At 35.8% G+C, this 17402-nt stretch overlaps 1 protein-coding gene across 1 annotated transcript; it reads left to right on the forward strand.

Moving 5' to 3' along the window:
- The first annotated feature begins 1116 nt into the window (after positions 1-1116).
- On the forward strand, positions 1117-17076 carry tyms (thymidylate synthetase). The gene is made up of 7 exons (XM_079595760.1): positions 1117-1719; positions 4747-4820; positions 4939-5113; positions 10514-10615; positions 11444-11619; positions 13948-14019; positions 15947-17076. Exons 1-7 carry the CDS (start codon positions 1509-1511, stop codon positions 16082-16084), a joined length of 948 nt encoding a protein of 315 aa, XP_079451886.1. The 5' UTR covers positions 1117-1508; the 3' UTR covers positions 16085-17076.
- The last annotated feature ends 326 nt before the right edge of the window (positions 17077-17402 follow it).

The raw sequence follows: 17402 nt of genomic DNA on the forward strand, positions 1-17402 counted from the left end.
GGTGGTTAATACTTACAATATTTCTCAGTCACATTTAACCAGCTGCTCAAGTAAATGCGTGGCTACTATGGAATGCTAAAGCTGCCGAAATAATAAATAAATAATAAACATAAATATGAAATGGTATCTCCTTATTTATGAATTATTGTATTTTTTCACATTTATTTATTTTTTCATTTATTTAGGCTATACATTTATTTCCATTTTTTTTTATTTCCACATTTATTTAATTTTGTTTTGCCTGTAGGCCTATATGTTTTTTTGTTTTTTGTCTTACTCTCAAAGTGCCTTGACTTGCATTATATGAATCATCAAGGACTATGGTTTCAGCTAAAAAATCTTTACTGTTCTACGGAAGAAAAAAAGACACCCCACATCTCGGATGGCCCGAGGGCGCAAATTTAACCTTATTCCTTCCCTCTGGTCATTTTTTATGAATTTATTTATTTTTACTGAGTGTTCATCAGAGGGCTATTACTTTTGTCGCACTTGAAACACGAATACACAAACATTGAATGGATTCGAGGAGTTTTGTGGGTTAAATTAAAAAAAGTAACAAATTCTTTACTCACGGGTCAATTTGATCCCCATAGGAGTGAAAGTAATGCGAGGAATGCTTCAGTACACATAGAAAAACCTAAAAATGCTCAAAATTCTAACAAAAAATGATAACCAACATTTTTCACCAAAAAAGTATGTGTAATACATGTGTAGGCCTATGAATGCATAGTGAAGATAACTGTCTTTAGGACCCAGCGGAACAGCTCATTGGCTCCAAATAGAGATACGCCCGTCTAGTGCCAATAATCATGAAATATCATTTTATATTATTATTTTTCGGCAAAGACATCCAATGTAAATTATTTTGAGCTGAATTAAAAGGGTTAGGCATGAAATTGTGAGTTATTTTGTTTTAAGTTAAAAGGAGGAATTCTGTGCTTAAAAATAGCCTACTATTTATTTATTAAAGGCCTATTTATTGATCAAATGTAGTACCTAATTTAAAGGTAAATAAAATAAAAAATAACAAAAAATCTCTAAAAAACATTTGCATTAAAAATGTGAAAATATATATTATTAAAATGAAATAAAATAAAATAAGCGTTCTAAACAAACAAACAAAAAAGTAATTTTAGGGCTTCGGGTCATTTTGACCTGCGAGGGAAACATGTTTCAAAGTGGAGGGAAGAATGAGGGATCTATGATTATATGGACGTATGTATTATGACAGCCTATTTGGAGCTGCAGCCAAATCAAATTTAGAGAAATTACAAGTAAAACAACATAACATGCAAATATCAATGACGCCTTGATTTTACATACTCCGGTATCGTAGGTGGCAGTATGCACATGTCACGGTCCCGCCAAAAGAAAAAGAAAAAGAAGAAGAAGAAGAATATTGCGGGAAAAACAAATGTGAGTTTTGCGTGCTCAACAGAATTTGACTTCGCGCTACAGAATTTGGCTGCAATAGTTTTAACTTTGAGTTTAATATTAAACTGAATAAAATGCCGAACGTGCAAATGACAAATGGGCATTGTGCTGGCGTAGAAAACAAGAGAGAAGGTGGAGGGAAAAAAGACTTTTCTCTGTTTTGTGACGAGCGCGGTTACTTGAACCTGGTCGAGTACATTCTGCAGCAGGGAACCAGCAAAGGCGACAGAACAGGGACCGGAGTGGTCTCGGTGTTCGGGACACAGGCCAGATACAGTCTCAGAGGTGAGACAAACGTGTTTCATCAACACTTCATAGCATTTCACTTCATGACAAAAGATTTTAAATGCATGTTTACGAGGAAAACAGATAAGCACAGGTATAAAAACGAATGCAATGTGTTTTCTTATGTTATGATCTTCTGTGTGCGAACCTACTTTATGATACAACAGAGATAATATAAGTTATGCCTGTTGTTTTTCTTTATGTCAGAGGCATGTATTACTCTAATGGAAAGCAACAGGTTAATCAAAAATGTATAACATTTCGGGGCCTAACTTAAACATAAAAAATTAACAAAACGTTAATTTCAAGTAAAATGTCATTTTCAACGGTTAAAATGGCATTCATACATAAAGAGTGATTTAAAGGAAATGTTTACCCAAAAACAATATTGTCCATTCCAAACCCTTAAGTCTTTCATTCATCTTCGCAACACAAATGAAAATCTTTTTGATGAAATCTGAGCTTTCTGACACTCCATTGACAGCTAAGTTACGCAACTGACACGTTGACGCTTCAAAAAGTTAATTTAAAGAGAAAATAATTCATAAATTGAGTGGATCTCTTTATATGACAAACAGATTTAATGTTGGCTTTTATTCACATGTGATGTAACGTTAAAGGTGCCATGTGTAAAAAATGAGGTAAAAATATCCAAAAAATGAGCTACACGCATCAAAAGAATAAGAAGAAATAAGGGCAATGATGTCATTAAAAAAATGTCAAGTTATAGTGCTGCAGAGATATCAACCTTAATTAGCATTAGCATTACTAGCCACGGCCCGACAGGTGTCGTAATACCAGTTTCGGCCATGGGAGGCGGTATGCGGGCAACATAACCACCAGCCAACCTGCAATACACGACACGAATAACTCGCACGGCTTGTGGGCGTTCTTGAACCTGATGTCAATCGTGTGGAAAGTAGCTACCATAGACAGTAGGAAAGTACAGCCCACTACTTCATTTCAATTCAGGGAAGAGAGCGGAAGGATGGCTGAAGCCTTTGCCAAGAAGAGACCCCTACAACCACCGCGCTCTGATCAAGCACAAATCAGATCAGATAAGAAAAGGACCGCTCGTCACGGTCCGGGCTCGAAAGCGCGGGGGACGGCGAGCGAACTGCAGCGCATAGCCCTGTTTTACAACGTTCAGCACCCATTCTGACACGCCCGGGATCGCTCCCCATGCTTTCGCACGCATAGCTAGGGGCAGAATGGTCTCCGTGTTCTGACCGCCGCACTGCGCGGGTTGGAGAAACTGAAACGGAGGTATCAACACGGCGCGCGCGCCCTCGTTGTCTGAAGAGTGCTGCTCGCTGACGACAGCAGCCGCTGTTTCACATTCAATGACTTGGTCGCTAAGGACTGAGAACAATTTGTGGCGCGAACAGGTCATTTGTAGCCTACTGTATCTTTCAACAGTGTTCGTGTTTTTCTTACTATAGTAGAGATGATCGGTTCACGTGCGCTGTCTGATGTTTACTGCATCACTCGACATGGAGAGGTTGGGTAAAGTAATAATTACAAGAGCTTCACGGTTATCAGATACAAGCATTCAACGGCCCTGTAGTATATATATATAAATATAGGTTATTTGTGTTTGCGCACGTGATATCAGGAAGCAATGTAATAACGTTACCTGTAATACACACATGATAGCGATGCTCAAATCGAGTGTGTGTGTGTCACAAATCATTATTGTTTCTTCAACTTATTAAAATATCTTACTTTACGGCAACTATCTGTTTCTGCTTCTTTATCATATTTATAGTGTGTGATTTATAAAATACCATATCCTACATCACATATTTTGATATGTGAGGTATACTGCCCCCATCTGGTATGGAATGTGGAGTATGACTTGATTTTTTTTTGCCAGACAATTACACATGGCACCTTTAAACATTGATAAGCAAACATAAGCTCAACCGAACCTGCTTGACACATGAGAATGAATGAACCTCATTCTTCTTCTTCTTTTCAAGTTTAATGGCGGTTGGCAAAACAAACTTAAATGGTGCATTCCCGCCACATACTGGATTGGAGTGTGGATAACATTATGATAGTAGTGACCTAAATCCTGTTACTTAAATGAGTGTCTTTTAAGAAATTAAATACTTCTTCATATATTTTAAATTGCTTTGAGCCATTACCTGATAATGCTTGGATAGAAAAAAAAAATCCATTTCCATTTCTCTTTAATGCTTGAAATAATTAAAATCTTTCTCTTGCATAAGCCTCACATTTTAATAATACATGTTCTACTGTTTCCATATTTTCCGAATAATAATAACCCTTTAACTCTGACATATAAAATAAAAATATATATTTTTTTAAATGGAACAATTTTTTTGAACATAAAATATAAACAGACAATATATATATATATAAAGTTTGCTTGTGGTTTTTGTTGAGTATCATTATTTGATACATCAGACTTTTATGGCTCATATAATATGATATAGGCTTGTGAGAATATGAAGCTTATACTCAAGGAGGGTAAACCCCTCGATTTCAAAATCAAAAGACCCAAACTGAGCAAAAACATGCGATTTGATGCAGTTGCTGATATTTATATGATCAAAAAGTAAGATGAAATTCTAATAGCATGTAATGTATAGCATTATAGTGTATAGCACTACTTGCATAAAATGCATATAAATATCAGTTGTCACTAAATACATATATATGTACAGTACTATATTGACTAAATGTCTTAATGTATGCTTAGTTTTGTGATTAAAGCTCTGTAGTTTTAAAACAATGCAATACAATGATGATTGAGAGGTGAACAAATAAATGTTCCTCAAAAACCTAATGTATCATATATGATACTCACATTTTAACAGGATTTTTACAAAAAATGTTGTTAATCAAGTAAACCTAAGTTGCTTCAGTCCGGTAAATGTTCATCTTGGAATATTAACTATAAGACAAGACGTGTATCATTTGAAAGAAGGCTTTATAGGATTAAAGGATCAACTACTGTTGAAATGTTATCATAATTCAAAAATCGGTTTCATCATGCAGATCAGTTTCCTTTGCTGACGACCAAAAGGGTTTTCTGGAAAGGCATATTGGAGGAGCTGCTGTGGTTTATCAAGGTACAGTAGGAAAATATTCCAAACTTTTTGTATCTTATTTCTGTATACAGTATTTTTTTGTTTATTTTTTTGTTGTTCATTTTGCTTTTTTTTGTTGCTTTTTGTTCATCCAACTTAGGGTTCAACAAATGCCAAAGAGCTGTCACAAAAGGGTGTGAAAATCTGGGATGCTAATGGCTCCAGGGAGTTTCTGGATAAAAATGGCTTTACTGATCGTGAGGAAGGAGACCTGGGCCCAGTGTATGGCTTTCAGTGGAGGCACTTTGGAGCTGAATACAATGACATGCACACTGGTAACTATCCATCTAGATATATATATATATATATATATATATATATATATATATATTAGGGCTGCAACTAACGATTATTTTAATAATCGATTAATCTGTCGATTATTTTTCGATTAATCGGATAAAAATAAAAAAAGCATTAATTTCCAACCCTTTATTCAAAAACAGAACTGACAGTGCAAATTCACAGTGCAAAAAAATCTTCAGAAAGTGCACAAACAGGTTGCTCCTTGAACATCCCTGAGCTGTTACTGTACGTTCACACCGCCGCCGGCGAGAGCGGCAAAATTCGCTCTTGCCGCCCTGCCATCGACGCCGTGAGATTCGGGGACTCTCTGGCGCTCTGACGTAGATTTTAGAATGCGTGATTTTTTTTAAACTTTATTTAAAGGAGCCGCAAAGCAAATAAGAACTGAACATAAATCAGTATCATATTTTGTGCATACTGGTCACACGTAGGGTATAAGTTAACCTATTTAAAACTTTTAAATGTGAAAGAAAACACCAACAATTTCAGACACCTTTTTCCATTCGTCGTTCTTTTTATTAATGTCCCTGTATGTAAACAGGGACACGTCGTACAATAACGGGAAACCCGCAACAGAAATAATTAACTTTTCCTCCATTTTGCTTAGGAACTAATGTGGCCGGAACCAAAGTTTACAGGATTGTGTTCTCTGGTATCCTCTCAGGCGGAGGACTTCTACATTCCGATTGGTTGCCGCCGAACCGCGTCATAGCTATAAGTTATTACCATAAAGTTGACTTGATTTCAACTCTTCTCGCCGTCCAAGACGCGCCGCGCCGCTCTCGCCGGAGCTCGCCGCCGGCTCTCATTGAAAATGAATGGCTTCCGGCCAATTTGACGCTCTCGCCGCCGGCGGTGTGAACGCACAGTTAAAGTAATAAAAAAAAAATTTATTGACTAACACAAAAAACATACACATGTGCTTTACATCTGCCAAATATATAGGACTTAAAAAAAAAAAGTGCACAAAAAGATGTATATTTTTGTTTAAGGGACCTGAGCTGTCAGAACAATAAATTATTTTTAAAAAATAAAGAAAAATACAAATCAGAATACTTAACAGGATTTGTTTAAACATCAGAACTTGTTCTCCACACTACAATCACAGACGCACACACTCACAGACGCACAAATTCTCACACTCACAGACGCACACACTCACAAAAAAATACAATGGATTGACCACCTCGTATGGTGTGTATTTTGCAGCTCATCCTTTCCGAGCATATAGTGAAGTTTCTCTGAGTCATTTAGACTTAGAGTAAAGAATGAAAAATTCAGTGCTGCTCGGACACACTCGGTCTCTCTTGCGCGCAAATAGACTCGGTCTCTATCGCGCGCTCTCAGATGCACTCGGTCTCAAACACACGTGTCTCAAGCGCAGTGTCGCTCGCGGAGTTTGCTTCGCTTTTGTCCAGTCCGGCGCCTCATAGCTCTGCACTCAACTAAACTTTTTTATTTTTTTATTTTTTTTTTTATAAACATCTCCGCGTCGCGCAACACAACGAATCGATAATGAAATTCATTGCCAACTATTTTGATAATCGATTTTTATCGATTCGTTGTTGCAGCCCTAATATATATATATATATATATATATATATATATATATATATATATATATATATATATATATATATATATATATATATATATATATATATATATATATATATATATAGAGAGAGAGAGAGATATTACATATAGCAACAATATATACTAAATTCTTAACATATTTTAACTGTAAACTATATTTTAAAGTGCCCCTATTATGCTATTTTATAGGTTCCTAATTTTGCTTTGTAGTCTCCCACAATATGTTTACATGCTTCTAAGGTCAAAATACACTTTGAAGGTGACATATTATGCCTCTTTTCACAAGATGTAATATAAATCTATGGTGTCCCCAGAATGTGTCTGTGAAATTTTAGCTCAAAATACCTCCCATATCATTTATTTTAGCTTGTCAAAGTTGCCCCTCTTTGGGTGTGACCAAAATCACACCGTTTTTGTGTGCGTCCCCCCTGCTGCTCCCCGCCCCCGTTCAGAAGAGAGCCGATCCTTTACACGAGCTTTGATACTCCAGCAATATCAAATGCAAATTTCAGTCAAATCTCAGAAATAACCAGTAGTGGAGTGCAGCCTTACGTGCAGTGCAGCCAATGGTTAGTGGAGACATGGATGTAGTTGTTGTGGAGTTACACTGATTAATCTCATCAACTTGCATGTACTGTCATGTTTAACTTTTACACAAGTTGACACAGTTCCCTGAGGTCTTTATAAGACAGCTGTGACATTTTTTTGGTCAAATAGTGTTGTGTGGTCGTCTGTGCACCAACGACAGAACAGTTTGCATGCTTTGCTCGAACTTTTGCCATTGCGTTAGAACTGGATACACTGTCGCTTGTGAAAATCAAATGGCGGTGCCGTGGGTGCAAACTTGCAGATTAAGGGGCGATAATATTATAATAAGATCCTCTTCCTAAGTTCCTATGTCAAGAAGAAAGGCTTACCAAAACAAACGTTTTCAGGGTTGGTAGATGCACCGGGGACCCAATTATAGCACTTAAACATGGAAAAAGTCAGATTTTTATGATATGTCCCCTTTCATTTTCTCATAATATAAATTGCAGCATCATCTCTTTTCTCACAGTGTCTGAATTGGTTTGATCAAGGATTTTTCTAGGGCTGGAACTTTTCTATCAATAGAGCAGCATGATTCTGGATAAATTGAGAATCACAATTTCTTTTGTGTAAAATAGAGATCACGATTCTGAAAACAAAAATACATTTGACAACTACACAAAAAAATCATGCCATCTTCTGACAATGTTCATTGCTTTAGTCCATTTATAAATATATTACTTTGAACTAAATAAAACATAATTTTAATGGAGTCAATGTTTCATTTATAAAGACTTGTTTCGTTATTGGATGAATCGGCGTTTGTGAATAAATCTTTAAAATGAACGATTCAATGACAAACTTTTTTTTTTAAACACTCGCTTGTCGCCACCTCCTGGCGTAACGATAAGCAATACAATACACACAAGTGTCAAACACTTTTTTAAAAGATCTATTCTTTATTTTGAACAAATAAAAACATAGAAGCACAATAAGTGTGTTGCAACGTACCCTAGGAAAAAACAATATCTATAAATATGATATCATCGGAATCAGCGTGACGGCCGACACTCTCATTCATTAACATGGGCAGCGACAAAATACGTGACTGTTGTATACGCTGGTGTAAAAAGACATAGCAGAATCATCGTCATTTAGCAATAGATTGCGTGGGTGTTTGTTTGAATCGAGGTCTTGATCTTTTAAGGATTAATCTTGACGCTCTACTTACAAGTGTGAATCCTGAAATGTTTTGTTCATTCAGGAGATTAAAGAAGCTGCTTGAGTATGTTGCAGAGATTACATTTCGTAGCCTCATAGCCTCCACCCACCCACTCGTTTAAAACTGAATGCTGTGTGAACACAGACATATTAGACCCAAATTATGGGACTGACAACCATATTCTAGTGCTGTGTAAAAAAAAATCACTGGTCAGTTCACAGCAGTGACAGAAATTATGTTTTCCGATGTTTCAATTGATTTTTACCTAATATGGGCATTTTTACCTTTATAAAGCCATTTTTTAAACCTAATTATATGCATGCATCATCTTCATAAATTTTAAACAAATTAAATTATAAAAATAAGACACAATAGGGCTGTTACCAATAAAATGAAATCAGTATCAACAAAATTAATCTCTGCAATATTGAGTATTGATATTTAAAATGATTTAAAACAAGAAAAGATACTTTAAATGTGAAATTGAAACCGCCAGTAGGTGGCAGCAAGTCACTGTAAATGAGCGAATCATTCAACTGATTCATTCAAACAGCTGATTCATTCAAGGAAAGAAGCATTATCTTAATCTATCCTAGTCAATTGATTAGTTCAAAAAGCTTATTCACTCAGTAAGGAAACACAGCCGTGTTTGGCTTTGTTTTGAACTATTTTTGTTAATAAAGCAAAAACAGGCAATATGGTGTCTAAAATGTAAGTCACTTCGTATTAACTTCTTGTTTATTAAATTTGCATAAAATCAATATCACACTGCACTTTTGTGATATTTATTACTAAATTACCGGTATATAAATAAAGATTAAATCACGCAGTGTAAGCGTGCACTCTAAATGCGCACACGCACTAGTCTAATGTACAAGACTACATCACAGAGTATGCATGGGTGCAAGGGATAGGCTATACTCGATAATGTCAAATAGCACATCGTTAAAACAACAATTTACGATATTATTGCGGACGATATATATCGCACACCCCTACAGCCTGGTACAAAAAGTGGTTTGTCACTTCATGACAACTGTGAGGGGGGGTGAAAAGTCCTGCATAATTAAGTGTGTGGCCACTTGAGTGACAGGTGGATTGCCGCGGCTGTCACTACTAGCCGTTTGTCTGCGCTCTGTTAGCCGTCACGTCACCTCAGCTAATCCCACCTCTTTGCCCATTTTCGTTTATCCGGAAGTGACGCACAATGACGCACTGCCAGAATGGCGACGGCCGGCTCCGCCCACTTTGGGCTTCAAACATCCTCTTCAGAAAGCTACAGGTGACGTCACGGACACCAAGTCCATTGTTTCACTGCATACAATCAATGGTTGGAAACAAACCGCTCATTACCATTCCTGACTTTCAGCTCTGGAGGCTTCCTCAACTTGATACACAGTGATATGAACAGTAACGATGGCGTCAGTTTTACTGTATTAATTCGTCTCAGAGTTCTCTTCCTTTGGAAGTGCATGCAAATTGGGTTTGCTTTCACAGCGCTCAAAACAGCGTCTTCTCGACAATACAGTTTTTGAGGGCAGGTTCAAAGTAGACATTGTTCATGGGCAACCAAGGAATACCATAGATGGGCATTATGCAAATGCAAAATTGTTACAAACTTACATAGGTTCATGCAGGAAGTAAGACTGGAATTACTGATGACTCGTTTCAGGCAGCTGTTCAGAATCGGTTCTTTCTTTTGGGAGACAATATCTGCACTTTGATCTTTAAAAATTTTGCAGACCTTTTACATTCACAAACAACTATATTGCAATGCACACTACATGATATCTGGTCATATCTGAAAAAGCGTAATGGGGCACTTTAAAATTGTTGTATAATTGTTATCACGGCAGGTCAAGCCATTAGGTTGCATAGTGTAGGTGACTGTAGACACTGATTATTAATCATGCAGTATTTAAGACCTCATTAACTGAGAGACTCGTGACATTTAAAATTTTATTTTAATGTACGTATGGTAAGAATTTGTGTCTAAGCTAGGCTATGATTTCATCTCTCTATGAAGATTACTCTGGGCAAGGTGTTGACCAGTTACAGAAAGTGATTGACACCATCAAGTCAAACCCAGAAGACAGGAGGATCATCATGTGTGCTTGGAACCCCAAAGGTCTCAATCAAATTTATAACCTTCCAGCATGTTATTTTAATATAATGTATGTACTTCTATGGTATCATATTTTGAATTTGCTTTTATTTATGTTTTCATTTCATTTAAAATTTAGGATGGTAATTTTAAGTGCTTTTATTATTTTTTTGTTTTTTTATATATATATATATTTTAATTTAGCTTTCATTTATTTTTAAGTTTGTTTTATTTTCCTTTAAAATTTTCAGTTAGTTGCCGAGGCAACGTTTCTAATTTCCGTTTGTTTTTCATCTAATATTTTATTTCACTGTTTTAGTTATCAAAATGATTTGTAATAGTTTGTTTTAAATTTAGTTGGCAATAAATTTAAGTTTAGCAATTATAGTAACTATAGTTCAGTTAGTTGCCAAGGTTTAAGGTGTTTTTTTTGTTAGTTTAAAAGTTACTTTTGAGTTTAAGTTGTCAAGTTTTTTTTTTTTTTTAGGTAACTTTTTTTTTTAAATAAGTCTTTTGGTGACACTTTACTATAAGGTCTTATTTGTTAACATTAGTTAATTTATTGATTAACATGAACTAACAGTCATCAATACACTTGTTACATATATAAAAATACAGTTGTTCATGTTAGTTCACAGTGCATTAACTAATGTTAACAAACTTTTATAATGCATTAGTAAATGCTGAAATATTAACTAAGATAAATTAATGCTGTAGAAGTATTGATCATTATTAGTTTAACTAATTTAGTTAACTAATGAAACCTTATTGTAAAGTGTTACCAGTTTTTCATCTAATATTGTTTTATTTGACATGTATGCATGATGACAAAAGGATCCATTTTATTGACAGATCTCCCTATGATGGCATTGCCCCCCTGCCATGCGTTATGCCAGTTTTATGTGTCAGACGGGGAGTTGTCGTGCCAGCTGTACCAGCGCTCGGGTGACATGGGTCTGGGTGTGCCATTCAACATTGCCAGCTACGCACTACTCACCTACATGATTGCCCACATCACTGGACTCAAGGTGAACATTTTTCAAATTCTGATGACCTGTAAAAGGGCATCTTCCTGCATACTGTAATCATCTGGTAATCATCACAAAATCCATGATTATGCATGATTTGATGCAACGTACAATAATTTAAATAGCTACTCTTGTCAGTTAAGTATATGGACATTTAAAAGGTTATTTCACCCGTCAATGAAAATTGTGTCATTTACTCACCGTCATGTCGTTCCAGTCCCGTAAGACTTTAGTTCATCTTCAGATTACTAAGGAAGATATTTTAATTGATGACAGAATTTTCATTTTTGGGGGAACTAACCCTTTGATATTGTTTTGAGAACTAGAAACTTCAAGACCTCAATATGGACATTTTGGTTTGTGTACCAACCCTTGTAACACAACAAGTGCATCTAAGCTTACTTAAAAAGAGCACTTATTATGGAAAAAATATACATGGTTGTGTTTACACTTTGCATGTTTGGTTCGATAAAACAAACCCTGGTGTGTGCCATCCGATGAAAAGATGGGTCTCAGTCCGCTCCCAAACAAACTAGTGCAGTTTGAATGAAATATGAACGCAACACGGACCAAAGACATGTAAGCGAACCAAAAACGGTTTGTGAGAAGATGCGAAAGATGCGACCCTAGAAAGGACAGAACGCTGAAGCATATCTGTTTTTTCTCGCTATAGTCGCGATGCTGCCCATCACGGGCACAGGTACAGGCATCAGAACCGCATCTCCTCGCAGCAGATCTTCGTTTGTGTGTGTGATGCTGTTTTGACTCTTTTACACATTTTATAATGTCTTCACAAGTTCTCAGCTGGTTAAAATACCATCAGGCTACGCACATACAACGAGCGCATTTAGCCCGGCACACAGCATTGTTTCGAATGCTTGGTAAGTCCCGTTGCGAAATATATGTAATAAAAGCCGACTAATCGGGTTGTAAACATACATCAATGCCTTTAGGTTTGGTATCAAGCGTACCAAACTACAGGTGTGAACACACCCTAAAAGAATATTCTTAAGTGGGAACTGAATGTAATGTTTTCTGACAAATTTCAATTAAATGAAAATCTGAAAAACGAGTAATCTGATATTTTTTGTGGTAGTAAAAATCGACCTAAGCAAAGACTCTAAAATGCCTTAAAATACATAAATAATAAAAATTAGGCAACAATATTTGGTTAAAATAAAGTATCGAAAACAAGTAATCATGGTTTTATAGAACAACTCATTTAACATACATAATCATCGTATGTTACAGCAGATCAAATCCTTTTTCAATATGAGCAAAATGACATTTAACTCAAATGGTCATTTAATATTGGCCATTATAGAAATTGTACAGCCACTGAGCTCCTGCAATTTCTTGAACAAGAATATGTGGACATAAAAACATGCAAACTCAGAGTGAGGGGTTTAGACTTTTATTTTGAAATCACGATGAACAGTTTGCATATTTAAAAAGATATTGATGTATTCTCCTGTGTTAGCGTAGGTTTATAAATGTTTTGCCTTGCAACTCTGATGAAATGGCCACATTGCGTTCCCAGATAAACGTTATAAGCAACCCAAACTCAAACTCAGAGATGGATTTTTTGAGACACGCTCCACGCATGTAAATTATAACAGTTCATGTGGAACAGCATTTACTGTGAACAGAGCCACTCCGAGACGCACGTAACCTACACGCATATAAATAATTAAAGCGCATATATATATCAAACCCACAGGGCACAATAGCACTATGCTATAGCATTCTATTTTTAAATGGTTATTAATGGTCGGATAATGGAATGCGCCACTTCCGGTATTTTGCCGGTTATTAAACAAAATGGGTAAATTGCAATCGATAATTTTTTTTAATCGAGTACTCTAATTTAATTGAGGGATCGTGACAGGCCTAGAATTATAGTTTACATTTAGATGCAGTTAGCTTAACTTTAGAATAAGCATTTATTTGTAATTCTACATTTGTAATGATGAATTGGCAATTTAGTTTAATTTAGTGTACTTTAAGTACATTGATTGCCTTTTATTTCATTAATATTATATTATCTGCAAATGGGTAGGCTATATCTTATGTATATATATTTTTTTTAATAACTATTTAAAGTACACTTCAAATGCACATAAAATATAATTAAACACAAATTTCTCACAAAGGAAGTGTGTGTGTATATATATAAAAATCCATTAATCCATCTAGTTTTTTTAAAGTGTGCTTTACAATTTCATGAAGATCATAGCTTGTGATATCTGCATTCATACTATTTTATGGACAGACTAACCAAACTTGAGCTTGCTGAATATATTTTGTACTCATTTTTATTTCCCCTAGCCTGGAGATTTTGTGCATACAATAGGTGATGCCCACATCTATACCAACCACATTGAGCCTTTGAAAGAGCAGGTATGTTTCATTACATAAAACTAATCTATATGCATTAATCTACAGTGGTGTGAAAAAGGCAAACTACACCCCATTTAAAAAGTGTATTGTGTGTTGTTTTTTCCTCTCATTTCTCAAAATATTAGGGCATATAGATATTGAAAAGGGAGGAACATTCTCCTAGTCCATGTAAGAGATAAATGATAAATAAGAAAGAACTGTAGGAAGTTACTTCTGGGGATCTACTTATCTTTAGTATATTTAATAGCCATTTGGGTTTCTGTTGGTATTTTTGAATTAAACTTTCTTTGTTGAATTATTTCACCTTCACCCATCAATAAAGGCCTGTTCACACCGGGAAGAATTTTGCGCGCGATATTCGCCGACGTTTAACGCCTCGTGACTAAACAAAGGGCGCCAATGTGAGTGTGCACACCGACGCGTAAAGCGCCACGCGTAAAAGCGTCATTTAAAAAAAAAAAACGCCTCGGGTTCGTTTTTTTTTTTTGGTTTGACGCGCCGCGTCAAAAACTATCCGACTGATGAGATTGCCGCTTTTGCTCACGTGTCTGGAGCTTCTGAAGTTAAAGTAAAACACAACTTGGGGGCGCTCAAACACAAAACGGTCTTGCCGAGCGTAACGCGAAGAAGATATACGCCAAGTATATGCGTCTACACTGCCGGGAAGAAATAAGACGAGGAAGATGCAAGACAAGATGAATGTTGAGCTGTTGGTCTTGCTGGTGTCGGAACATAAAGAACTATTATGACAAACGTGCCAGCGACTACGCGGGGTATTTCTGTTTTACATTAAAGGTAGGGTAGGTAGGATTTATATAAAAACTTTTTACCAAATTTGATTAAACTTTCTATATAGATCAATGCATAATTAAAATGTAAGTACTCTGATAAAAAGAGTATAAAAATCGAGTGACTCTAGACCGTTTAATCTTCATTAAACACAGCTCATTATTTCCATTCGGGACGAATCACAGGATTGGCTTGCGCGACTGTCACTCTCCATCGCCATGACTACCGCCGTTATTACTGGCTCTGCCCACGTGCGCGCAGTCGCGCACCCGTTTTTAGGTGGGAGTGAATGGAATTAATGAGCTGTGTTTATTGAAGATTAAATACACTAGAGTCACTCGTTTTTTTTACTCTCTATTTCAGAGTACTTGCATTTTAATTATGCATTGGTATATAAAGACAGTTTAAACAAATTTTAATAAAAGTTTTTTTTAGACAATTCTGACCTACCCTACCTTTAAGCGCCATCTAATGTCAGGGAATGAATTTGCATGTTCACTCGGCTCATCGTCAGCGAAAATCGCTTGGGTGTGAACACAAAAAACGCGTTGAAAAACGCTGACGAATAATGCGCGCCGATATTCGTCCCGGTGTGTACGGCCCTTAACTGTAAAAATAAAATTCCAATATCAATATTCCTATACATTATGAAAATATTTGTTATGGTTGTGTAGGGAAGAGGAGAGGTGAGGATCTGTTTGCAACAATAGTTTATTAAACAAAGATATGCCAGTTAATCCAAACAGTCATGACGATGACAATAATCCTAACAATGAAACATGAATCCAAACCGGGAAGATGATGATAATAACGGAACGAAAACATAACAGCTTTATAAACATGCATGTAAAGACAACGACCAACAAAAGACAACTGAAACACAGGGGTATATACACCGGGTAACAAAAGCCTAACAAGGATCAGGTGTGGGTAATAAATTGCCATGGAAACAAACAAGGGTAACTATAGAAACAAAGGCAAACAGGAACAAACAACAGGAAGTGAACAAAGGGAACATTGAAAACCTAAAATAGACTTAAAATAAAAGTCCTAGAACACACAAGAAATCGTGACATAATGGTGTGTGTACTTATCTACAGTGTAAAAAGTGTGTTTCTAACATGTCCTGTACCCACAGATTCAGCGAGAGCCACGTCCGTTCCCCAAACTCAAGATCAAACGCAAAGTTGAACAAATTAATGACTTCTCTGCTGAGGATTTTGAGATCTATGACTACGACCCCCATCCTTCAATCAAAATGCAAATGGCTGTTTAGAACTTATAATCATCTTTTTAAAAAAATTGTGAAATAAAATGTGTTACTTTTTTTTCCTGGTTTGAAATGTTTTAACATGTTTTTGACCAACATTTACATAGATGTGTCTTCATTCTATATTTATGCTGACATCTGATGTAAATAGCAGACCCGGAGGTGTTACAGATCTAGTTGATGCATGAGAAGGGTCATTGGGTTCCTACGCAGTTTGGAAAAGTATGGAATAAAGCTGTCACTTTAAGAGCTTATGCACGGATCCAATACTTTTACAAAACCAGCATTTTCTTTTTTTGCGTTTACCTGAATACTCGCAGAGATAGGCATTTTTACATAATGTCCCATCAGAGAGAACACAAAGTGGTTATATTGTAATTATAGCTTTAATTTTTACATTTAAAAATACATCTTTATTAGGCCTATATTTTAAGAATTTTTTGTCCCCCAAAATGTTTTTCTGTGGCTGTGGTGTTACAACAATGTATGTCAATTTGGACTATTTTCTGTGTGCAAAGGTCATTACATTGGTTGATCTGTGGGGCGCATGCTGAGTTAATTCATTCTTATTAATTTTCATACATTTTGCTAAATTTCTAACCATTTCATGTGCATGCAGCACTTTATTAGTAAGCCTATTTCCCTAAAATTATTTCAAATAAAAATGTCCTGAAGCGTACATTTTACTGAATATAGCATTTTGGACAAAAATATTGCTTGTATCATTGCAAAATGTTAACTATTATCGCCCTGCTCTAATCCGATTATTCTGTCAAATTTCAATTGAAGAATAACCCATAAAATTTGATTGGGATGAGGTGAACCCAAAGCCAGCCAAATTATATAGGAATTACCTACCTACAGTAGTTGTCTCTTTAGGGAAAGTTGCAGAACTTTTCTCCCTACAAATGAAATCATAATGGTTTTCCTGTTTTGAATCCTGAAACTATAAATAAATGTATGTCAAACCTTCCCAAGTTTTCTTGACCAAACATTAGTGTCAAATTTAGTGGATTAGTTGTTCAGACAAACCACCAACTAGTTAATTTTGGAAATACGTAGGTTTGTCCCTCGCAGAATAAAGAAATATATACTGATTTTGTAACAACATGAGGGTAAATTAAGTCAGAATTTTAATTTATGGGTGAACTATTTCAAATGGCTCAACTATTTCTAGTTCAATTGAGTTCAATAATTCAATTGAGGGGGAAAATCACACTCAACTGCTCTCTATTGGCAACTCCAATCACCTGCAATGACCTTTACACACAAAGAACTAAAAAAGATAAACATGAATAGCAAAAAACCTCACTAAGAGACTAAT

Source organism: Phoxinus phoxinus (genome assembly GCF_949152265.1).
Source record: "Phoxinus phoxinus genome assembly, chromosome: 2".
NCBI classification, from domain to species: domain Eukaryota; kingdom Metazoa; phylum Chordata; class Actinopteri; order Cypriniformes; family Leuciscidae; genus Phoxinus; species Phoxinus phoxinus.

What these genes read in the sequence shown, in the direction of transcription:
- tyms (XM_079595760.1), top strand. Translation starts at nt 1,509, where the DNA reads ATGCCGAACGTGCAAATGACAAATGGGCATTGTGCTGGCGTAGAAAAC. An exon ending in AGCTGCTGTGGTTTATCAAG is followed by an intron (nt 4,821 to 4,938) that starts GTACAGTAGGAA and finishes CATCCAACTTAG; the next exon opens with GGTTCAACAAATGCCAAAGA. An exon ending in GTGTGCTTGGAACCCCAAAG is followed by an intron (nt 10,616 to 11,443) that starts GTCTCAATCAAA and finishes TTTTATTGACAG; the next exon opens with ATCTCCCTATGATGGCATTG.